The sequence below is a fragment of the Chionomys nivalis genome, chromosome 8, assembly GCF_950005125.1.
Source record: "Chionomys nivalis chromosome 8, mChiNiv1.1, whole genome shotgun sequence".
Lineage (NCBI taxonomy): Eukaryota > Metazoa > Chordata > Mammalia > Rodentia > Cricetidae > Chionomys > Chionomys nivalis.
Window position 1 is genome coordinate 2,316,005 of NC_080093.1, and position 23,901 is coordinate 2,339,905.

Sequence of the window (23,901 nt, forward strand, 5' to 3'; positions counted from 1 at the left end):
CTTCATTCAATCCAAAGCTGATGCTGCAAACAAATCCGGAGGGAGCAGCAAGAGAAAGGTCTGTGGAGAAGCCTGGAGGGCCAGACAGGCAGAGAAGTCCCTCTGATACCTAGTTAAGCCTTCCTTGTGGCCTGGAAGTGAGCCTCCTCTCTGCAGTGACCTAGCTCACAGACACAGAGCAAAGGTTCCTAACAGCCTCTCCTCCCTTGCTGTGGAGCTCTGCAGACTACTATGATTCTCTAAGGACTGTGCCCCACTCAGACTGTCTGCAGCGGGGATGCAGACCTGCCCTGGCTGAGGAAGGTGTGAGGACAACTAGGGGGCTGTCTTAGTTAGGTTTCTGTTTTCGTAGAGAGATACCATGACCATGGCAACTCTTATAACATAAAGCATTTTACTGGGGCTGACTTACAGTTCAGAGGTTTAGTTCATTATCGTCATGGTACGAAGCATGGTGGCACATGGTGCTAGAGAGGTAACTGAGAGTTCTATATCCGGATTGGCAGACAGTAGGAAGAGAGTGAGACACTGGGCCTGGCTTGAGCATCTGAGACCTCAAAAGTCCCCCTTCCCCTCCCCCAGTGACACACTTCCTCCAACAAGACCACACCTACCAACAAGGCCACACCTCCTAATAGTGCCATTCCCTATGGGCCTATGGGGTCCTTTTTTTTTCATTCAAACCATCACAGGGACTCTGTGTGTGTGTGTCTATCTGTGTGTTTCCTCTTGTTTGCCCTACCTGAGAGAGGTTCTCTACCAGCTTATCCCTTCCCAGTGTGAAGACCGAAGAGAGACAGAGAATTGCCATACATTTGAACCAAGGACACCAAAGGGAGGAGTCAGTTTCGCCCTCTCAACATGCAGCCCTGTGCCCCATCCATCCTAGTTCCTGTCCTTGTATCAACCTTGCTGCCTCCTCCTCCCAGGGCCGGTGTCACCTGGGCCAGGTTTCCTACAGTCAGGAAGGAAGGTATTAAGGTTCAGCAGCCTGCGAGAACCAGACCGGGGTTCTCCCGCGGGGGCCTGCACCCCTGTCCTGTCTCCCTGGCCACCGGAAGGTCAAGATCAGGCGACAACCACAGCAGACACAGGCTTCTGGCCTCAGGACTCTGCAGCCCTCCACTCTCACACAGCCTGGCTTGGCTGTCAGCCTGATGAATGTTTCAGAGGTTGACTGGTAGACACAAATCCCTGGGGACCCTGCATAGGCCTATGTCAAATTTTTATTTATAAATCCCTGACATTTTGTTGAAGTCTTTTTATGAAATGGCTAGTTTATTAAATTAGGAGGAGGCCAGAATGGATACGAGATGATATGAGCCAGCGATTCATGAGCACTGCTCCTTCCTACTAGCAAGAGAGATTTTTTTGAAGAGAAACATGATTAAAAAGAAGGGCATTCCCATGGGACAGACCAGGCCGATTGAATCACGGGGAAGAAAATGACAATCTGGGTTAGAATTTTATATTATTTCCAGCCACTAACGCCACAGGGGAGCTGAGAACATTCTTCAAGATGCTCATGAGAAGGGGGCAGGTGTCGCAGGATATCTGGAGGCTGGTACAGCCAGGTGGTAGGGCCTGGGCAGGGCTAGATCCTGGAGACCTTCCTGGAGAGGGACAAAGCTCGTCCAGGAACTCACTTTGGCTCCTCTCTGGGCCAGCTGCCATTTTCCTCCCCATCAGTCAGATTATGGTACTCATTAGTTCGAACTGCAGTTTGTTCTGTTTGGGAATTGAGGTGACTGATGCCGTCAACTTGACAGCACCTAGAATCACCTAGGAGACTGGGTTAGTCGAGGTGGGAAGACCCAGTCTATCCATGGGTGGCACCAGCATTGATCACTCTGGCTCCTTCTGCTGTAACTTACCTGTTGCAGGAGAGGTCGCTTGTTCATTTCCTGACTGCCCAGACTCCCGAAATAATCACATAGAAACTGCATTAATTAAATCACTGCTTATTTTTATTTTCTCTCTCTCTCTCTCTCTCTCTCTCTCTCTCTCTCTCTCTCTCTCTCTCTCTCTTCTTCTTCTTCTTCTTCTTCTTCTTATTGGCTAACTCTTACATTTTAATTTAACCCATCTCCATTAATCTGTGCATCACCACAAGGTTGTGGTCTACCAGCAAAGTTCTGGTGCATCTGTCTCCCGCGGCAGCTCCCTGGCTTCTCTCTGACTCCACTTCCTTTCTCCCGGCGTTCAGTTTAGTTTTCCCCACCTACCTCTATCCTCTATTCTGCTCTGTGCAGGCCCAAGACAGGTTTTTTTTTTTTTTTTTTTTTTTTTTCACAGCACACAGAAGGGAATCCTCCTCACTTCCCCACCATAATGGACTACATCCTGGAACTATGAGTGTGAGACACAGTGAAGCCTTCCTTCCCCAGGTTGCTTTTGTTGGTATTTTGATGCCACAAGACAAGTCACTAATGCAGTGATGTGTATCCTTGGATCTAGGGATGTCAGTTCACAGAGGTCTTCCAGACTGTTTCTATGGAGACACAAATGAACTTTCTAGACATCTACATTCTACATTCCATGTGTGTTGTTTCCAGTGCTTTGCAGTTGTTGGTCCTTGTACAAGGGTATTTTGCATTAATGTTCACATCTGTACATAGATGTTTAGCCATGCATCTGTTGAACCAGAGTACATCTGTATGCAGCGACTGCTGCCTACAAGTTTCTCCTTTTTTCTTTTTCTTTTTCTTTTCTTTTTCTTTCTTTCTTTCTTTGTTTCTTTTTTCTTCTTTCTTTCTTTTATTTATTTATTTTTTTTTACGAGTTTCTCTAATTTGGGTTATAAAGGAGTTCAAGAGCTGGGGAAAGGCGTCCTAGTGAGTAAGGTTCTTTCTGTGCGAGATGAAGATCTGATTTTGGATCCTCAGCACGCAGAGTAAAGCCTGACATAGTAGTTTTTGCCCATGACACTGATGCTGGGGCCGCAGAGGATCCTTGGAGCTCAGTGGCCAACTGGAGACTTCAGCGAGAGACCCTGCCTCAAAATACAAAGTGGAGAGTTGATAGAGGGAGAGCTGATGTCAACCTCTGGCCTCCACACGCGCATACATGACTGGACACCTGCACATACGCATGCATGTGCATACATAAGCAGAACTAACACAAAGACAATTGAAGGAACTCAATACGATGAAATGCCTGCTTGTTGGTAACTCAATGCGGGTTGTGAGCAATTCCCGACATTAACTGTCCTGTGGTCCTAGCTGCAGATCTGGAGCCCAGAGCCCTCCCCTCCACAAGCAGGAAGTGAGAAAGGCCCTACTGAGCCCCTCCTGGAATGCAGAGGCCCCATTAGCATCTAGATCTCACCCATGACCTTCCATCTCCCACAAAAGCCCGCTGTTTGCTCAGCTCCCAGACAATGGCTTTCACCATTCATGGCTATTTTGGATGGAAATAAAGCTTGCATCTCTGCTGTTCTTAAGCCCGAATTTCCTGGAGAACCTCAGATGGTCTTTTCCTACTGAGTTGAATTTCATAAACCCAGAAAAATAGTCAGTTCACAGTACATTCTGTACATGAGGGAGTGGGAAATGACCTCTTTGTCTGTGCTTGGAGGCGGCTTCAAGTCTGGACAGCGGCCAGTCATGGCTTTGGCCTGGGCCAAGGTCCCTCATAGCCGGTCCCCAGCCCTACCCTACAGGAGGGAGCTCCACCCTAATTCCGGGAAGCTGGTACCTGTGGTGGTAGGAAGACCGGATCATGCCACACCCCCACGGCAAAGGTAATATACGCACGGGAAAGAGGTCTGGAGAGCCATCAGGGTCACTGTGCTGCCCTTCGGTGACTTATTCACAGTGAGTCTTAGTTGCTTTGAACTCACTATTATTTTGCTGTTATCATTGGACAATGATAGTTTTCACTGGCGTAATTAGAAAACAGTTCATTTAGAATGTTTTCATTTTTACATTTATTTGGATTTTTGTGGTGCGTGTGTGTGCGTGTGTGTGTGCACGTGTGTGTGTGTGTGTGCACGTGTGTGTGGAGGTTAGAGGACAACCTGGGAGTTGGTCCAGTCCTCCTACCACATAAGTCCCAGAGATGAAACTCAGGCTGTAGGTGTGGTGAGACAAGCAAGCGCCTTTTCTTGCTGACCCATCTCGCTGGCCCAAATAGCTCATTTTTATAAAACAGTGCGTCCTGGATAGTTTTATGTCAACTTGGCACAACCTACAGTCATCTAAAAGGCGAGACTCTTACTTGAGACAATGTCTCCATATGATCTGACTGTTTCAGGGCATTTTCTTAATTAGTAATTGATGCGGGACGACCCAGCCCTTTGTGGATGGTTCCATCCCTGGACTGGTGGCCCTGGGTTCCATAAGGAAGGGGGCTGAACAATCCATGAGGAACAAACCAGTAAGCAGTCCCTCCATGGCCTCTGTATAGCTCCAGCCTCCAGGTTTCTGCCCTGTTTGAGTCCTTGTTCTGGCTTCCTTCAGTGATGGACTATGATATAGAAGTGAAAGCCAAATAACCTTTTCCTCCCCAGCTTGCTTTCGGTCATGGTGTTTCAGCACAGCCGCAGAAACCCTGACTCAGGCAATTGGCCACAGCTACTTATCCTTCCTCGGCTCCCGTGTGCCAGGAGACAGGAGAAAGTGTGTGCATTCTGAAGCTGCAGTTTTCCATGCAGCAGCTATGGAGTTGGTGGGGTCATTCTGCCACCTGCCCTAAACAGGATGCTTGTCACCACACCGATCATCCCCACCTGCCGGGAACTGTGTTAAAGGTGACCATGGTGCAGTCCCTAAGATGGTGACGGTCAAGTGACAGAGACACAAGTAAAGAAATCTATGCCGAGAAGAAGAGATGTGCTCTAGTCGGGGAAGGCTGGCTCTGGAGGGTGCGCAGGGGCAAGAGTGAGCAACTCCTAAAGAAGACTTCTGCAAGCTTTGCAGAACAACAACAAAAAAGTTTTGGAGGGGAAAAGCTGATCACAGGGACGAGGAGATACTTTCACCAGCAAAGTATTTGCTGCTTACCGCTAGGCACAGGAACGTGAATTTGATCCCCAGAACCTGTGTAAAAACAAAACGAAAAGAAGCCAGGGCAGTGGCGGGTATATATAACCCCAGTGCTAGGAAGCTTGAACCTGGTGGTCACTGGGGCTCTATAGTAAACCAGCTTAGCCTACTTGGTTAAATTCCAGGCCAGTGAGGGAACCTGTCCCAAAGCAAAGCAAAACAAACAAAAACAAAAAAATCAAACCACCACCACCAACAACAACAAAATTACATACACAAAAGTTTGTGCATCTGGTGGGCAGCTTCCAAGGCTGCCTACTGGTCCCTACCTTCAGGCACATGGGTTTGTTCCCCGCTCCTGCACACAAAACAACCCGCATGGATGGGAGGGCGCTTCCAGGCAGTGTGAACACTGAGGTATGTGAGCTGTGGAGGCTGTAGGTGGGAAGGAAGGGTCATGGGCTGGGACAGACTTTAGAGACTGAGAAGGCTGGCATCACGATTGCATTCAGGGAAGGAAGCATGAAGGGGGTGCCAAGGCTGAGTGGGAGCAAAGCCATGATTGGATTTGCATCTTATTAAAAGACACTTTGGCAGCCGGATTTAAAAAAAGAGATGGGGGTGGGGCTGTGACTAAGGGATTGGTGCTAGAGCCAGGGAGAACAAATAAAGATGCCCTGATGAAGGACACACTCTGGGGGCTGACGAGGAGGAATTGCTGGGGAGTGAAGTAGGGACGGTCCAGGTTGCTTTTGGTATGCCACAGGGAACACAGTGTTGGAGGCCGTGCTGTAGGGAGCCCAGCATGATACCTGTGACCCAGGAGGAACTTAGTGACTATTTGTATGGAACCTTTAAAGACCATAATGTAATGTCAAATAAACATGGTCATAACATCCCAAGATAGATGAGAAAATCAGACCTGCCTGTACTTTATCCATAAAATGCCTGAGGGGTAAGGTTGAAAACGGCTCTGAGGTTAAGAGTTCTTTCAAAGGACCTGAATCCAGTTCTCAGTGCTTATGTCAGGCAGCTCACAACCTCCAATAACTCCAGCTGCAGGGAATCTGACTTGCTCTTCTGACTTCTGCATCACAGGCACACACACACACACACACACACACACACACACACACAGGACGTAGTCAGCGTATCTCTCTCTCTCTCACACACACGAAGGATGCAGTCAGCGTCTCTCTCTCTCTCTCTCTCACACACACACACACGAAAGATGCAGACAGCATAACATACACACGCACACACACACGAAGGATACAGTCAGCGTCTCTCTCTCTCTCTCTCTCTCTCTCTCTCTCTCTCTCTCTCTCACACACACGAAAGATGCAGACAGCATAACACACACACACACAAAGGACGCAGTCAGCATATCTCTCTCTCACACACACACAAAGGATGCAGACAGTGTATCACACACACACACAAAGGATGCAGACAGCGTATCCTACACAAACACACACACAAACTAGAAGGATGCAGACAGTGTATCACATGCGCACACACACAAAGACTGCAGACAGTGTATTACACTGATGCACACACACACACGAAGGATGCAGGCAGTGTATCACACTCATACACACACACACACACAGACACACACAGGAAGGATGCAGGCAGCACACAGACTCACTGGGGATGCTGATTGCCCAGCCTGCAGGGGGCAGCCTTGATGTTTCACTGGGAGATGATCCTCTGAGTCAGAGCAGGTGCTGTGGCCACAGAAGATGGGATGGATCGTGGGAAACAGCGGCCACTATCAGTCTGAGGAGATGACTGCCACTCTGTGCATTGAGACTCGGTGCTGTCAAAGTGTACAGCTCCATGGTCACTCCTTCTTGTTCTTTGTTGAAAAGTCCCTGGTTTGGTTCATCTTCATGAGAAACGACCCCATCCCTAGCTCAGGGGTAAGAGCCAAGTCCACCCGAACCTATTCCAGGAGCGCCGTTGTCTTTCTCCATGATTGAGTCCAGCTGCACACTGATGAGATCTAGTTTAGCCCAGCGGAAAGTAAGTTGAGGTTCTCTGGGGTGTCTGGTGAAGAAGATACTCTGTCTTCTTCATCTGGATATTTACAGAATCTACACGAAATGCAGCTCTGTGGCAGCCATGTTGCTGGCTGTGGGACCTGGCAGAGCCAGAGGGTGGGAGACAGACAGAGGGTAGGAAGCGGTTCACAGGTGTTGACTTGGGTGTTTATCAGCAGCAGCTGCAGATATTCCCATGGCTACAGGAGCATTTCTGGGTGACAGGACAGACATACTTCCCTCTGAAGAGGATGGAACTAAGACACTGAGGAGATGGCTATGGGAGGAGCTGCCGATGTCACCCCAGACAAGGACTGGAGACAATGACACAAGCTGGCTTAAGGGTGTGGCAGGAATTTCCACGCAGAGCCAAAGATTCAACAGTATCACCCCTGAGGCTCCACCTGACCTTGAACTTTCAGGATTCTAGAGAGCAAGAACAAGAGTCTAGAATCTACACAGGCCTGCCTCCACCCTGCAGCGCCCGGGGCCAACCTTCCCTGTCTTCTCTAGAACCTACACTTTCTCCTCTTGAATACACAGGCCTGCCTCCACCCTGCAGCACCCCAGGGTCAGCCTTTCCTGCCTTCTCCTCTAAGTCCATCCTTTTAACCTTAAATTCAGTTTCTATGTATGATCTTTTGAAAAACACCTGAACTAATTCCATATGCTGATATCTACCCATGGAATATGAATACCATTTATGAATATATTCTCTCCTCTCCAAAACACAGTTATGTACTTATGCACACAAACACACTTGCATGTGTTAACATGCAGACCCCACCTCGCCAGGCCCAGACCATATCACTGCAATCCCTACATGCCTGTATCTTGGAGCTGACTGGTAAGATGAACTTTGAACTTGAGCTGAGAATTCCAGCTATGCTGCCCCCTGGCTGGGTGGTCCTGAGCAAGTAAATTGTTCTCCAGACCTCAGCTCAGAGGCCGCCCAGAATGGAGGCTACCCTAGAGCTGAATGTGGAGTAGGCTGACATCACAGGTCGCTGCCAGAGGAGGCTGGGGCCCAAACAGGGAGGGACTGAGGGGGGCCAGGGAGAGCAGTGGCAGCATCGCTCAGAGGGAAGTTGTAGGTTGGAAAGCGTTATTTGGAGGGCTCTGGACCACCTGGAATCTACAGTGAGACCCCGTCTTTAGACAGTATTGGATGCCTGGCATGGAAACCGGCAGGCATCCTGATGTCATCCTTGTCTCTGTTGACGCGGTGTTGGAAGAGTTGTCCATTGGTTCTGTTCTCATTGTGGAAGAAAAAAACAACACAACCTGTTGAAAATGAAAGAAGTATAAGAAAAAAATATCAATTTCACTATGGAGAGATAACTGCTCGACGGTGGTGGCAGGTGATTCGTGGTCTCACTACGTAGCCCTAGCTGGCTTGAAACTCACTATGGACGCCAGACTGGCCTCAAACTCACAGAGCTCCGTCTGCCTCTGCGCCCAGACTGAGGGTTCGGTTCTCAGTTTGTTAGCACATTTGTATGTTGGTGTATTTCCCTTCTAGTCATTTCTCCTCTTTTAGAGCTGGGGGGCGGCATCTCACTAACGTTTCCCAGGATGCTTTCAGACCGCTATCCTGGTGTGCTCACTGTGGCCACGAGAAACCTTCAGAGTCTAAGGTCAAAGTTCACTTATCCCTGGTGACAGCAGACTCACGGAATGCCCGTGAGCCAGTCATCACGCTATGTGATCTGTTTTTGGTAGTTCATAACACAAGACCACACACTGGATGACTTTTTAAAACAATAATCTATTTTTATTTGATGCGCATTCATGTTTTGCCAGCATGTATGTATGTCTGTGTGAGGGCGTCAGGGCCCCTGGGACTGGGGTTACAGACGGTTGTGAGCTGCCATGTGGGTGCTGGGAATTGAACCCGGGTCCTCTGGAGGAGCAGTCAATGCTCTTAACTGCTGAGCCATCTCTCCAGCCCCCAACATTTCGGAGACAGTGAGCAAGCTTCTGTGGTTCAGAGTCACTATCATCGCAATGAAACACCATGACCCAAATCAAGTTGAGGAGGAAAGGGTTTATTTGGGTTACACTTCCACAGCACAGTCCGTCACTGAAGGAGGTTGGGGCAGGAACTCAAACAAGGCAGCAACCTGGAATCAGGAGCTGGTGCAGAGGCCATGGAGGAGTACTGCTTACTGGCTTGCTCAGGCAGCCCAGGGATGGCTCCATTCACAATGTCCTCCCCCAACAATCGCTACGAAAATGCTCTACAGTCAAACCTTATGGAGTCGTTTTCTCAGTTGAGGTTAGGGCCTCCCAGATCATTCTAGCTTGTGTCAAGTTGACATAAAACTAGCCAGTACGGTCTCTTACAAAACCATGAAGGCTCAGTGATGATGGTCTTCCCAGGCGTCATTATCCTAACCATCCCAGAGGCCCCACCTCTAAGTATCACAGATCAAGTTATAGGGTTAAGTTCCCAGCTTGGCAATGCTTCACAGTGAGCAGTAGCCATGCACAGATTTAGAAGGAACAGACTAAGTTTGAATAGTAGTCTAGAGAGAACCCCTGGAGTGCCAGGGGTCCACTTCCCATTTATTTACCAATGGACCCTCTACCTCCGCCTGAAGCTGCCTGGTCCCCAGCAGAAGCACTGGAGCACACAGACCTCACCAGAATCCTAGTCAACACGTGTGGCTAACAACCCCTATCCTCCATGCCCTGCTCTGTACCTTGAAAAGGCTGTGTTATCTTTCTCCAGGGCTGTCAGGAGAGCAGGTGGACTTATGTGTAATCTGCACAGAGTTGTGTTTTTCACAGAGAAGTCCAATGACAATGCCTGGGACTTTGTCAATGCTCAGTAAATACTGACATTGGTAACTGGTACAGCTTTCTACTCCAATCAGCCTGACCCCAGTTCTGGGAGGTCACGCTTCTCTTTGGAGCCTGGTCTTTGTCAGACAGAACCCATGTCTTCACGCTGTTACGTTGATCCCGATGGCCTGGTTAATACCCATCCCTGACACATGCTTACTTTAGTGTATGAATGGACCACTACCACTTGGGTCTGTGCACCCTTCCAAGTCGTTGGCCACATCTGAGCATCTGTGCGATTCTCAGAGGTACAGGAGACCTGGACCAGGGTGAGAGGTGGCTACAGGTCTAGGGAGATGGGGGAAGAACAAAATTTACCTCGGGTGCACCTGTGCCCTGAAAAGCATACTCTGAGAAAGACAGCCATTCTTAGGTTGCTTTCGAGGCCCCTGAAGGCCAGAGTCACAATCTGTGTCCGAGTGTGAAATTCTTTGGGCCCAGCATTCAGTTGTAGTGTGTTTGCTGTGGGCGCAGTATTTGCTGAAGGAGTTTCCCTCTGATCTCACACACACTTGGGTAAGTTTGTTTTAAACTGCAGTTTCTAGAGACAGTGGTGTCATTAGGAACCAATGAAACAGCAAGAGCCAGGGCTGTGCTAGGGCAGGACACAGCTCAGCCCTGCCTGGAAATGAGAGGCCTTGGCACCTAGGCAGAACTTGGGGAAAGAGGGAAACAATGATAAAACCCAGACAGAACAAAACACCGCTCACTCTTCACTGCCTGCTGGGCTGTTTGATCTGTCTGCAGGTGCTGTCCACGCCTATGTAGGAATGACTTTAAAAGTACGGACTTTCCCCACTTTATAGCAAGTGGCTTTTCCCCGTGGTGCTAAACCTCCTCCATATTTGTTTCCATAACTTTATTTGATTATCCACATACAATGCTACATAATAGTCTTCTTTTGACATAGAATACATTCTAAGAGAAGAATTTAGTGGCTTAATTAATCAATTAAGAATAAGATCTTGTTATATGACGCAAGCCGGACTTGAATTCCAAATCCTCCTGCCTCAGCTTCCTGAATTCCAGGATTATAGGTGTGTGCTACCTCATCCAAACCCCAGTCTGTTTAAAACGTTAGAAATGACATTGTTCATGATGGCGGGAAAACATGAACTCTGCTCAGACTGCACCACCATTGGGTATTTTCGCTTTATCGTTTGCTTTGAGTTCTCCATGTGTTTAGCTGTGTATGCACCTGGGTGCCAATTGCTGAGCAGGGCTGATCACGCTTTCATGCACATGGGCATAGCTCCTTGCGACGGCTGAGCTGGGCTCCGGGAAGGTTCCGATGGGCCACGGGACACTGTAGGGTGCTGCTGATTACATGGACAAGGTCTATCTCCCCATCGGTTTTCTTCTCATCTTCAATTCTACATTCTAAAACACCAGACTTGAGTTTTATATTTAATAGGCCAAGACTCCGAGTTTTCTCCCCTTAGTTATCCTCTTGCTGTATCTTAGAACTTCATTTGGATATGAAGCAAAAATAAGAAATAAAGATAGAACATTTATGGGATAGTGTAGAACCTTCTCGCTTTCTTCCAGACCTTCGCACTTCTCAGCTAAGTGCTGGGAGCCATGACGTTTTCATCAAAGTTGTTCTATTTACCAATAAAGACTCGGGAGTCAGATGTTGGGGTGAAAACCTGCTAGATTAGAGAAGCTGAGGAGCAACCGGCTGACCCTCCTTTTCAGGCAGAGAACCAGCAGCAGAGAGTCTCTTTGTCCATCCCAAACCAGAAAGGACTGTGACTCTCTAAGTCCCTTCCAACCCCTTACTGTGCGGCTCTCTGTCATCTTTAGTCCTACTTACTCTCTATGGCTAATTCTTGTCAACTAGTCGCTGGCTCCATCCCCTGATCCAAGGTTAATTTTATTAAGACAGTCTCAGAGTCTCACAGTGTGATCAGATATCCCAGAACAGAGCCAGGTGGTGAACGGTACATTTCCCCCTCTTCCTGGGTGAGCACTGTTGAGTGGAGGCTGAGTAGGGAGGGGGCTACACCCTTTTCTTCCTCTCTGGCACCTACGAGCTTGGGAAGGCCATTGGTGAGTTCTAGAGCACTGTTGCCAACATAGTCATGGGTGAAATGGCAATAGTTGACCCATGGGTGTGGCATAGGAAAGGGCTGAGCCTGTGTGGCCCCAAAAGGCTGCCTCCCATCTTCTGCATGAAGCTTGCTTTCTCAGGAAGGTAAATTGGGTAACTGTGTGCTTTGTTTAGCACACAGAACTAGAACCAGCAATGGAATTTTTTGAACCGCATTGATCTTAAATTCAGGATGTACTGTTAGTCTACCATGAAACATTCTCCATCATTTATTCCTTGTTCTATGATAGACTTCAGGCCCTCCTACGTGCATGGCCCCACGATGGTCCTCACAACCATCCTGGGAAGTGGACACAGAGGATGCAAAGACTGCTCGTTGTGGGGATCACAAACCACAGAGTGGCAAAACTGAGATCTTACCCAGGTCTGCGACAGGCAGGATGCACTTGTCTTCATTGGACAGCAAAGGGAGGTGGGCAAGCCTGGGTATCAGCTAGCCTTAGGTGACCTGCCTAAGACCACATAGTACATGTGGCCGAGACTGATCTTGGAGGCCAGATGCTCTCTTACTGAGCTAGTGAAGTGCTCATTTCAAGCTGTGTGCCCTTGTGGGCTCCTGTCAATCAACCCAGAAGTCTCAAAGGAAGGCTGGCTAAGACCCGGGGATGCTCACACCCGGAGCCCTCGCTCTAACCATTCCGGCCTCCGTGTCTGGTGGGCTTGCAGGACCATGGAGCATATGCCCATGTGCCACAGTGCCAGTGCTTGAGCTGGGAGCAACAGTGTGTCTTTGTCTTGACTCCACTGATTGGAAGATTGGCTCCACATGACTAGCATCCCTATAGCAGTTGAGCCAAGAAGGTTTTGTTTGCTTGCTTTTAAATTTTATATATGGTTCCCAACTTACAAATGTTTCAAGTAGAGTTTGATTTAAAACAACACCAGCACAGTGGGCTAAGGATTTGTGTCAGTGGCAGAGCGTCTTCTTCCCAGCAGGTTTGAGGGGCCAGGTCTGAATCCCAACACCGCAAAACAAAACAACCCACCCTCCCACCCAACATCCTCATGGGCCTGTAGGTGTGGGCACTGTTGCTTTGCTCAGGCAGGGCAGGACGTGCTACTGAGAGCTAGTTATGGATACTAGCCAGTTACAGTGGCCGGTGTTGATGGAGAACTTTCTCTGTTGCAGAAACTGGGCCGAGCGTTATCTAGGAGTATGCCGCAGGGGATTTAATATCTGGGGGCTTTATCAAGATTCTTTTAGGAATGAATCAGAGAGGAATGGTGACTCACTGAGGATGCACAGCTAGGGAAGGATGGAACTGGATTCAAATCCACATATAACCCACCTTCCAGCCCACACTTTTATACTCTCTGCCCCTGGCTCCCCCAGCCTTCCTTATGGAGGAGGCTGAGGATAGGAAGGCCTGAACAGTCCACCCAGAAGTTTTTCATTCTGGGTGCTATCGAGGTCTGCAAAGACTTTTGGTCGTATCTGTCTGTCTCTTTCCCTACCCTGAAGGCAGTGTCTGTGTCTGGGAGAGCATGGGGGATGGTGAATGGACCCCAGAAATGGAGATCTTCTAGAAAGCATGTGCTCTTAATGTAAACCAAAGGTTTAAAATACAGAGGGTCTAGGGACTAGGGAGATGACTCAGTGAGTAGGCTGGCTCATGAGGACCCGAGTTCTAGCCCTGTATCTGTTACCCCAGCAACTGGGGGCGGAGAGAGACCCATCTGGGACTCAGCGGCCAGCCAGTGCAGTCAAAATGGCGAACTTCAGGCTCAGCGAGAGATCCAGTCTCAAAAAGGAAAGCAGGTAAATGAGGAGGAGTACAGATGGAGGAAGGCAACCTGAGCAGTGTCTGGCCTCTACCTGTACCCTATGGGTGAGCGCACTCACGTGGGCTGGGCTAGAGCATACACATGCATGCATGCTTATGAATGCACACACGCACACACACACACACCAATGCACCATGCACTAAATAAACGAATAAAAGTGAGAGACCATAGAATCAGATAGTTTCTGGAGCCATGCCTCTGGGGCCCTGTGTAGGTATATGAAGTGATTAAGCAGGCCAGGTCTGGGTGACTCCAGGCCCTGCCCCTTCTGTACCCAAGATGTCTCACTAGAGAATTGACCTTCAGTATGATGTTAAATGTTCACATTGGCATGAAGAGCACAGTCGGCAGTTGCTAGGAGTTCTTTCTGGGTAAACTGGATTTCCTTACAGTGTTGGCTTTTTAATTAATTTGGGGGATGAGTGTCTGGGGGATCATTACTGCACCCTCCCTACTTTTGCGAATGCCTACAGTTTTCCACAATAATGCATTTTAAAAGCGTTTAATAGATTCTGAGGTGTTAGCTTAGTTTAGGAAGCAATCACAGATAGCTCAGAGCATAGAATGCGGAATGGACAAGTCGCTCTTAAATAAAGCGTCTGCTAGAATGGCAGCCGGCTGCTCATAGTCTCATGGGGGCTTCCACTTACCCATCTACATAAAGCAGAGGTTAGAGCCGGGCTGGGCGGTGGTAGCGCACGCTTTTAATTCCAGCACTCGGGAGGCAGAGGCAGGCAGATCTCTGGGAGTTCAAGGCCAGCCTGGTCTACAAGAGCTAGTTCCGGGACAGGAACCAAAGCTACAGAGAAACCCTGTCTCGAAAAACTTAAAAAAAACAAAAAACAAAAAACAAAGCAGAGGTTAGCTATGCTTGCCTCTCAGAGGAGAGACGGTGTGGGCGGGGGCAGCATCTTATAAACGGTTATACTGTCTCCGACTTGGATTGTTTGCTCACTCATTCAGCACATTCCTGGAGACCTTGCCCTGTGGTTGTGGCAGACTAGACGCCTTCCCACACGGGCTCTGCGGCTCTGCACCCGAGGCAGGTCAGGATAGACTCTGGAGACCAGATTACCCAAGTCTCCTCCTTAGGTAAACACGGCTGTGGCTCGAACCCTCTCCCACTTGCCTTCCCCCCTCCACCAAGGGAACAGTGATGATCAAGCTAGGTGCCTGTGGGCCGGGGACGGGATAGAGTCTGGCTCTACTTCCTTCCTCAACGGTGTGACTCTAACCAAAAGTTTAGCTCTCTGGGAGCCAATTTTCACACCAAGAAGCGTACCCTGGGGCATCAGTTCATTTCTTACACACGTTTGCTGAGCTTGTACTGAGAGAAGGCGTGGACTAAGAGGTACGGGAAGAACCCACAGCGTGGAAAGGCCTTGTGACGGCAGTTCCTTGCAGTCGGGTGAAAGTGGAGGTTATTTCAGCTCTCGGAATCTTGTCCCACTGTCTGCACTTTGCCCTCTGAGACGCAGCTTTTGGAATGTCTTGTGTTGCCTTGAGCCGTGACTTCTGCAGCGCCAGGGTCTGCCGCAGGGCCAGGGTCTGCTGCATGGCCAGGGTCTGCCGCAGGGCCAGGGTCTGCTGCATGGCCGGGGTCTGCCGCAGGGCCAGGGTCTGCTGCATGGCCGGGGTCTGCTGCAGGGCCAGGGTCTGACCGGTCTGAGAAGGGCTGTTGATAAAGTGGCCGTATATCCTTCTGCTGTTTGAAATGCTCCTGAAAAATATTTGGATAACCCTCCACCACCTGAGCAGGCATTTCTAAAGTTTACATTGCAGGCCTGGGTGACTTGGATATTTGGAGACAATCATTTCCTCCCACTCTTGAAGTTTTACTCTGGAAAAGCCCTCCAGCGGCTGTGTGGATGTGGCGTGTGCTTGGGAACGTTACTGGAGACGCTGATTCGCACCAGATGGGATGCGAACCAGGCAGGAAGGACGCGTCCACTGGTCGCTGAGGCCCCGTAATCAGAGTGCCTCAGCAGTGAGGAAGTGTGACCCAGACCCAGGTCAGGTTTTCCGTCCTCTGTGCACATTGGAGTCTTGGTCCTGTTGCACAGGGGTCACCGTAGTTGGAGACTCCGTGACTGGCCCTGAGACTTTCTACACAGACCATGCTGGCCTCAGACTCACGGAGATCTTCCTGCTTCTGCCTCCTGAGTGCAGGAGTCACTTTTATCTTAAAGTCAGGAGCAGTTTTTTTTTCTCTCTCTCTAGAAGTTTCCTAAGGAAAAGCTCAGATTTGAATTCATCATTATTTATTAAATTTAAAAAAAGAAAAAAAATTAAGGCTCCCATTGGAAGCTTCTAGATCATGTGTATCTTCAATGATAAAATAAAAAGTGCTTAGATTCATTTTTTGTGACTTAGGATGCACAGGGGAAGGTGTTTTGTCATCCAAATGTATAAGTTCAGTAATAACTCAGCAGGTTGTATTATTGTATGTTCATAGTCTTGTCCTCAGTTGAATGTTTTTTACATGTGTTACATCCCATAATAATGTCTTCACTATAGTTATAACTGGGTCCTTTTCACAGATAAAGAAATAGACCCTGTAGTTTGGGTCAGTAGGTTTGCAGGCCAGGGCTAACCTCAGATTCCTTGAGGTCCTGCTGGCCCTAAGCTCTCTGTCTCTCTTCTGCTCCCCTTGAGCCCGGTCCTGATGTGTCCCAGAAATCCTTGAGCTCATCTGCCAGTTAATATTCTGAGCTGGGGACCAGAGGCCCCACCCACCTCCCCGTCAAGGGTCACAGGCCAGGTTCATAGTTGGGGCTTAGTACAGGTGTCAATGTCCCGGGCTGCCTCGTGGCATTGGCTGACTCTGTTTCTTGGCTCTGACTTCTGTGTGCCTGCGCTGACACTGAAGTTGAGGTGTCTTTTCTTAGGGCTGAAGAACAGAGAGGGAATCTGTGGGCAGGGAAGTGTCTGTGGGCTGGTGGATGAGGGAGCCCAGAGGAAAAGAGGCCGGGCAGGGAGCTGAGGCATCTGCACTGGCCTGCCCTTGAGGTCCTGACAGGTTACATTCCCAGCGGCAGCTGCTAAGAGCACCTCTTGTGCACATTCGCTACTTTCCCTAGTAGAAGGTTGGCTTTGCCCACCTCCCGTCTTTTCCTTTCTCTCTTTCTGTGTCTCTGCCCATCTCTCTGCCTCCCTCCCTCCCTCTCTGTCCCTCTCTCTCCGTGTCTCTGTGTGTGTGTGTCTCACTCGATCTGCCTCCCTCTCTCTCCCTTTCTCTCCCACCTTCTCTTCTGAGGCTCCTGTCCCCAGAGGCCAATCTCTACTCCCCCCCGCCCCATTTTCCCATTCACTCCCCCCCCCCGTAAAAATCTCCTCCACCTGAGCTCTGTGGCAGAGCATCTTTCTCTCACGCGCTGTTTTTTTTTTTTTTTAAATTACAACAGTGAGGATCCTGATGGCTTCATATTTAGTTCTTGGGGACAAGGTACTATACAAAGGGCCTGGGGACTGTTGATGTGGATATGGCTGACCCCCACCCCTGGAGAGCTTACATCCAGAGAGGGAACTGGGAACCTGAGGTTGTTACGTTCTGGACTCTTTTTTGTGACCCCTGAGCTCAGTGACCTTTCTGTTTAAAGGGGTCAACAGTAACCTTGATCTCAGAGTTTTGGTAAGTACTAGGGCAAAGGTCACAGGATTTGGTCACAGAGGAAGGGTCTTCTTGCTGTCATGGAAGGTCACTTGGTATCCTGGTGTAGAGGATATCCAAGCTGAGATTTGGAGGAGGAGACCAGGCATAACAGGTGGAGAACAGGCTCCCACTGGACCCAGGAGCAAGCTCATGAGACTGGTGTTACCAGCCAGCTGGAGGCAGACTGGGAGATGGTGACTTGGCTGTGCACTGGGTGACTTTTAGGGACTCATCTGGTCAGTGGAAGTGTTCACTGGTCGAGGGGAGCTCTTCCCATGCCCACACTGTAGGCTACTGCCTGGGCCCCGAGCACCTTCAAGGTGGAGAAGAGATGTATGGGAACATGGGAAAGGAGAACAGAGGATTCTGGGACGGGTTAGAAGGAGTCTGCTACCCTGCATGCCCACAGCTCTGGGCAGGGAGATGCAGGGAGGCCTGTGAGTTCTCAGCATCAGGCAGTGTTTGTGTGTCCTCCCACCTTAGCCAGAGCCCGTGTCTCTGCTGCACTATTGATTTCATCAGTCTGGTTTTAAGCGTTTAGTGAGAGCCTGTAGCATGCGCCACAGTCTGGGATTTAGTGCAGATGGGGCTTCCCTCCGAAAGGGTGAGGTGGCAGTGTTCTCGGATAGAGACATCCGAGAAGGGGTGGCTAAGGAAGCTAAGGAGAGAGCATGTGCCGTATTGTTTTGGCGACATGTGTCTCCAGCGGGGGAAGGATGTTTTTGGTGACACATACATACATTTAGAATTGTAGGTAAGTAGAGGAAATTGAAGCCATTGCGGTTTCAGGAAATGAACCGTGTAGCCCCGTCTGTTGGTTTGTTTAGCATCATGGAGACCAACGTGCATGTCCCAGCCTACCTCGGGAGGAAAGGCTGGATTTGGTTCATAGTTTCAGTCCATCGGTGGTGGGAGGGGAGGTCATGGCACAGTGGCTTCCCCAACTCACTGCAGCAGAAATGAGTGGCAGAGGTTGTTCTCATCATACAGACCCGAGAAGCAGAGTGCAAGACAGGAAATGGGCAGAGATAATACGCTGTGATTTCCTTCTGCAGCCTCCCCAGATAGTGTCACAGCTGGAGAGAAAGCCTTTAGAACGTGACCTGTTCAGGACATCTGAGATTCAAACCACAGTAACTTCTAGTAGGGGAGGAAGGTGGGAGCTCTCTCTTGGTGTTGAACAATGCAGAAATGGGCCTAGCTCTGTTGCTTCTGGTGGGTGCCCCCGCCTCTGCATGTCCCCATCTCTTCTGTGAAATGGCCAGCGCCACCAGGAGAAGGAGGTGAGCTCATAGTGGCACCTGCCTGGCCGAGCAGTGCTCACCAAAACACTTTCATTACACTTGTTCGCGTTTTGTGTGGGAATGCGTATGTGTTGGTGTTCGCCTATTATGGGGCATGTGTGGAGGTCAGAGGACAGCTTGCAGAAGTCGGTCCTCTCGTTTGTACCTGTGAGTCCTGAGTGTTGAACTCAGAGTATCAGGCCTGGCCACAAGCACCTTTGCTTACCAGTCCAGGGCACTAATTTTTCTTCTTCTCTAAAAATTATTTTATGTGTATGAGCGTTTTGCCAGAATGTCTGTTTGTGTTCCATGTGTCTGCAGAGGCCATAAGAGGGCACTGGGTCTCTTGGAACTGGAAGTATGAATTATGGATGTGATAGGTTCCGGAAATAGACCCTGGGTGCTCTTAAACACTGAGCCGTCTCTCCGGCCCCACCAGGACACTTCTATTCATTTAATGATGAGAACAATGGCAGGGCATAGTAATACTGTGTTTTCATGTTCCCTTGAAAATCAGAACTGGTTTCTGCCCCCGGTGCTGGGACCCGCGTGTCACCTCCTGTCCTTCTCACATACCCTCCTGTCACTGTGCTGAGTGTCAGTGAGGGCAGATGGTGCTTGGGGCCTTTCCACAGCAGCAGGCAGATGTGGGTTCATCCTAGTTCTGACAGACTGCCAAGGCCTATGCCCCGATGCCAGGGTCGAGTTCCTGATGTGGACGGACAGCGTACGGCGGAGACTCTGGAGAGACCTGGTCAGCACGAGGGACTGGAAAGTCTATGCTTGCAGAAGGTTGTTACCTAGGTGGCCGAAGGTGCCAGGGTAAGGAAGTGAGCTCTCCAGGCTTGGAGCACATCTCTCCTTCACACTGAGGAACGGCAGGGATCAGGAGGGGCTGAAGAGGTCAGCGGTGGGGAGATAGTTATGGAATAGGGGAAGGTGGCATCACTAAAAGTCGATTGTACAGGAGGCCACAGGGCCACAAGCTGCCAGGGAGCAGGGCACCAGACGGTGGCACAGAAGTCGCCAGGCCACACTTGACTTGGGGATGCTGAGCATGGACAGACACTGAAGGAGGAATGTTGGCGATACCCAGGTGTACGGCTTGGAGCCACCTTGGGAGATGCTCAGGAGCTCTGGAATCCTGGAGGAAGGTCCAGTCCTGGGTGTGGAGGTGGAGCAATAAAGGTAGAGTTGCCACAGCAGAGCAGAGAGGGCAGTAATAGCAGCGTTCAGATGTTGAACATTGGGAGATGGTTTCAGCTTCATTCTGTTGCTGTCATAGAATGTCTTGACAAAAGGCAATGATTTTAGCTCACAAATCCTCCCCCCCCTCCGCCGAGCCCATTACTGTGGGAAAGTCAAGGTGGCCAGAACTTGAGACTTCTGGTCACATCATGTGATCGGTTGAGAGCAGAGAGAAATGAGTGCATGCACGCTCGTTTGCCTGCTTGGTCATTACACCACTCTTACAGAGTGCAGGACCCCCTGCCTAGGGGATGGTGCTGCCCACGGTGGGCTGGGACTCCCCTATGCCAATTAACGTGGATACACCCTCAGGCCAACCCACTGTAGACAGCTCCCTATTTAGACTCTATTTTCAGGTGCATGTACTCACATACAGATACACACACGTAGTTAAAGTGTTGAATGTTGCATTAAAGAATTAGAGTTTGGCTGGGAGCAGTGGCACATGCCTATAATACCAGTACTTGTAGGTTAAAGCGGGAGAAGAGAAAGTCAGAGACCAGCCTCTGTCTCAACAAAACAAAGCAAATATCCATGATCAGTTAGGTTTTTTCTTAGGGAGTGGGGGAGTACATGCTGACTTGCACACTAGCTCCCAACAATTCTGTATCCTGGTCCAGGCACGTGTCTCCAGGACACAGACTTAGCGGGCAGAGTCCGTGGTTATCCTTGCCTTTTCTTATCACGGCACACGCGGCCTCAACCAAGCTGCTTTTGCTTAACTGGGAGGTGTGGACAGAACCAGCTCCGGGTGGGTGAAGGGCCAGGGCCAACCCTTCCCCTCTCTGTCCTAAGCTCAGGAGCATCAGGCTGCTGCCCTGAGCACTGTTTACAACCTCCCTGCTTTTGGGTGCCTCCCACTCCTGGCCTCCAGCTCCTTGCTGGGAACTGAGGTCTTGGATCTGCCTGAGATAGTGGGGTGCTGTCATCGCAAGGAAGCCATCTTGACTGGGAGAATTTGCTCCATAGAAACATGTTTTCTATGCGCTGGGAGTGGCTTCCAGGCACCACCACCATCGCTGCACACAACCGGCCTGGCATCTTGTAGCTTGTGCTGTTTCTGTCCTAGGTTCCAAGTGAGGCATGATCTCATCTAATCATTGTTAGTCTTGAGAACCTATCTCTCAGAGGGCAGTGAGGCTTGGAGAAGTTATATAGTTGGATCATGGGTTCACATACAGCCAGGGACTCTGCATTTGAGGTATTCTAATGCAGGCAAAAGACAGCTGTGACTCCTGGCCGGATGGTAGTTTTACCATCGAGTTATATCCTCAGCCCGGCTTTTGTCCTCATTTTCGATCTCCCATCCATCACTCTCCGAGTAGGGGCTCCTCTGTAGGCTCTGCTACCAGACCTCTGTTCACCCCACGGTTCATTAGGAGGCTGTTTGTATATGCATCCCCTAGGTACCCCAGGCAAGAGATGTTGCCTGTCTCAGTCATGAGGGATGGGATCCCAGCCAGCCATTCACTTGCTGTGTGATATTGAAATCATAATTTAAACCTGCCACACCGGGTTTTCTTATATACAGAGACTGACAGCTATGAATTAAGGACAGAGTTAAGGACATACACACTTCAGCATTTCACATCAGAACCCTCCTCCCCCACCCCTGGGGAAGACCAAATATCTATGTCCATTAGATCCTTACTTTTGCTCTTGCCAGAGAGCTGGGTGGTACTGAGAACCCATGATCTTCCTGGCCAGGCCTTAACAGGTTGCCAGAGGCTCAGGTGTGTGGTGCTGTGTGTGTGTGTGTGTGTGTGTGTGTGAGAGAGAGAGAGAGAGAGAGAGAGAGAGAGAGAGAGAGAGAGAGAGAGAGAGAGAGAGCAAGCCAGAGGGCAGAGACCCGTGAATCACTCAACCATGGAAGTCTTGAATTATTAATATCGGTATTCTCAGACTTCTAATGGGGGCCGGGAATGCATCCCATATACGGAAGGGCAACACTGTCTCTGCACCGAGTACCTTTCCGGGTCAGGAGTTGCTTTGAAGTCCTGCAGACTGCCTGGAGGGAAAAGCCTGAAGGCTGTGCTAGGGCTCGCTCCTCTGGGAACTAGGGACAGAGGACAAAGATGTGGACTGGAGCAGACATCCTTGCCCCTGCCAGGGAGTGCTGAGTGTGCAGAGCTTGCTCAAGGCGTCAGGCCCTGCCACGCTATGCCTTCCAAAGAGCGGGAATTCTGGGGCTTGAAACCAGACCTTGCGCGCTTGCGTGTCCACCCTGCTGGACTAGCTGCAGAGACCCGAGCTCGCCTGCCTCTGACCCTCCACCGCCCACGCCGAGTCCCCGTGAGTTACTGACAGGACGGGGCGTGGTCTCGGCTGGGCGGCGACCCGCTGGCTCCGAGCTCCGGGGGAGGAGCCTTCTCCAGCCTTCCCCAGGGCCTCGGCTCCGAGGGGCGGGCCAGGGAGGAGCGCGGGGAGGAGCCCGGGCTGCGGCTGCGGTGGCGGCAGCGTCAGAGCGGTGCTCCCGCTGTCCACAGGCTCAGACCCAGCTCGAGAGCCGAAGACTCGCACCGGCGGCTCCTCCTCTGGGCTGAAGCTGCAGGGCCATGGCGGACAAGGAAGCCAGCGGCGGAGACACCGGTCCCCGAGGTGAGCGCGGGGCGGGGGACCCGTGACTGCCGCTGGGGCTGCGGTGGTCTGGGAAGAATGAGGCACGCTCCTTACCACGGCCCGAAGCTCGGTCGGAGGGCGTTAGAAAAGTGAGCTCCTTGATTCCATCTTGCCATGCCCAGCGGGATCAGAGAGCGTCTGGGCGCGACACCCGGCCCACTGGGTGGGAGGCCGCCCTCGAGTCACGTGCTAGGTTTCGGCCAGGGTGCGGACACTGCAACTAGGACCACATCCCCGGCTTGGGCACCCTGGTTGTTTCCACCTCGGGCTAGCTCCTTGGTCAGGGCCAGGTACCAGTCCCAAGAGAACCGCCCCTCCTGTCCATCTCCTGTGCGCTGTGTTGGGGATGCCACTGCTGACCTGGTTGATGGCCGGCCGCCAGGTGGCCCCGGGTCCGCAACGGTTCGTTTCTATGACCCAGTGAGGTAGGGGTGCGAGACTTGGGGAAATCAGATTCATATCTGTCCCCTCGATCCACCCTACCTACCGGACCCAGGAGCCGGGAGTGGGGGCCTGTAGCTGCAGGTCAAAGGGTATTCCATCGCTATCCCCTCCTAGAGAATAACTCTAGGATTCTCTGGGTTTGGGCGTAGAAACTGCGGAGGTTTCACTGTGTGTGCGGTCCTTGTCAGAGGTGTGTGTGTGTGTGTGTGTGTGTGTGTGTGTGGCGGTGTGCGTGGGGGTGTCCCATGTGGAGTACTGTAGCCTTGCTTCTTACATTTATGGCAAGAGCGACTCATTTGGAGCATTGGTTGCGGCTCAGATGGCAAAGGAGGGAGAGCCTGGGGATCCGGGAAGAGGATGAGATGCTTTCTGAGCCAGGGCTGTAAATCAAGGCTTCTCCAGCACAGGGGATGGGCTGGTCAGGATTCCAATCTTCTTCCTGTGTATCTCAAGCAGGGGAAAGTTGGTTGCGGGGAGGTGCGGCGCGTGTCCCTGACCTGCAGAGCCTTGGATGAAGCAGATGCCTGAGCCGGTTTCCCAGGAGCTCCAAGCCCCGACTTAAGGCGAAATCCAGTCAGGAAAAAAAGAAAGAAAGGAAAAAAAGAGCGCTGTGCTCTGCGGAGACCCAAAGCGGGGAAACTGAGGCCAGTCGCCGCGCAACTGGCGTTGGCAATTGCGTTCTCTGTCCTGATGTGGGTTGGTTCCAGCCCCCTCTTCTGCTGCTTTCTTATCCACACCTGCCCCCTCCCCAGCCCATTGTTTCTGCGGATCTGGGAGGTGCCTCCCCAGCCGGCAGGCACTGCAGTGGTTGAGGAGTGCAGGGTGGGGGTTGGGAGCCCACAGAGAGAGCGGCACAGCCCAAGCCCAGGCGGTGGTCCTC

The 23,901-nt window shown here is 50.8% G+C and overlaps 1 protein-coding gene across 3 annotated transcripts in view; it reads left to right on the plus strand.

The window, feature by feature from the left end:
• Positions 1-23,901, plus strand: part of Hspa12a (heat shock protein family A (Hsp70) member 12A) — a 144,607-nt gene that overhangs the window by 57,683 nt on the left and 63,023 nt on the right. The window contains exon 1 of one of the 3 annotated variants that reach the window (XM_057776994.1): positions 22,391-22,556. The exons of the other annotated variants lie outside the window; for them this stretch is intronic. Within the exon in view, the coding sequence (XP_057632977.1) occupies positions 22,514-22,556 (43 nt within the window). The 5' untranslated portion in view covers positions 22,391-22,513. Of the gene's footprint in view, positions 1-22,390; positions 22,557-23,901 lie in introns of those variants that run through there. 3 annotated transcript variants of the gene reach the window in all.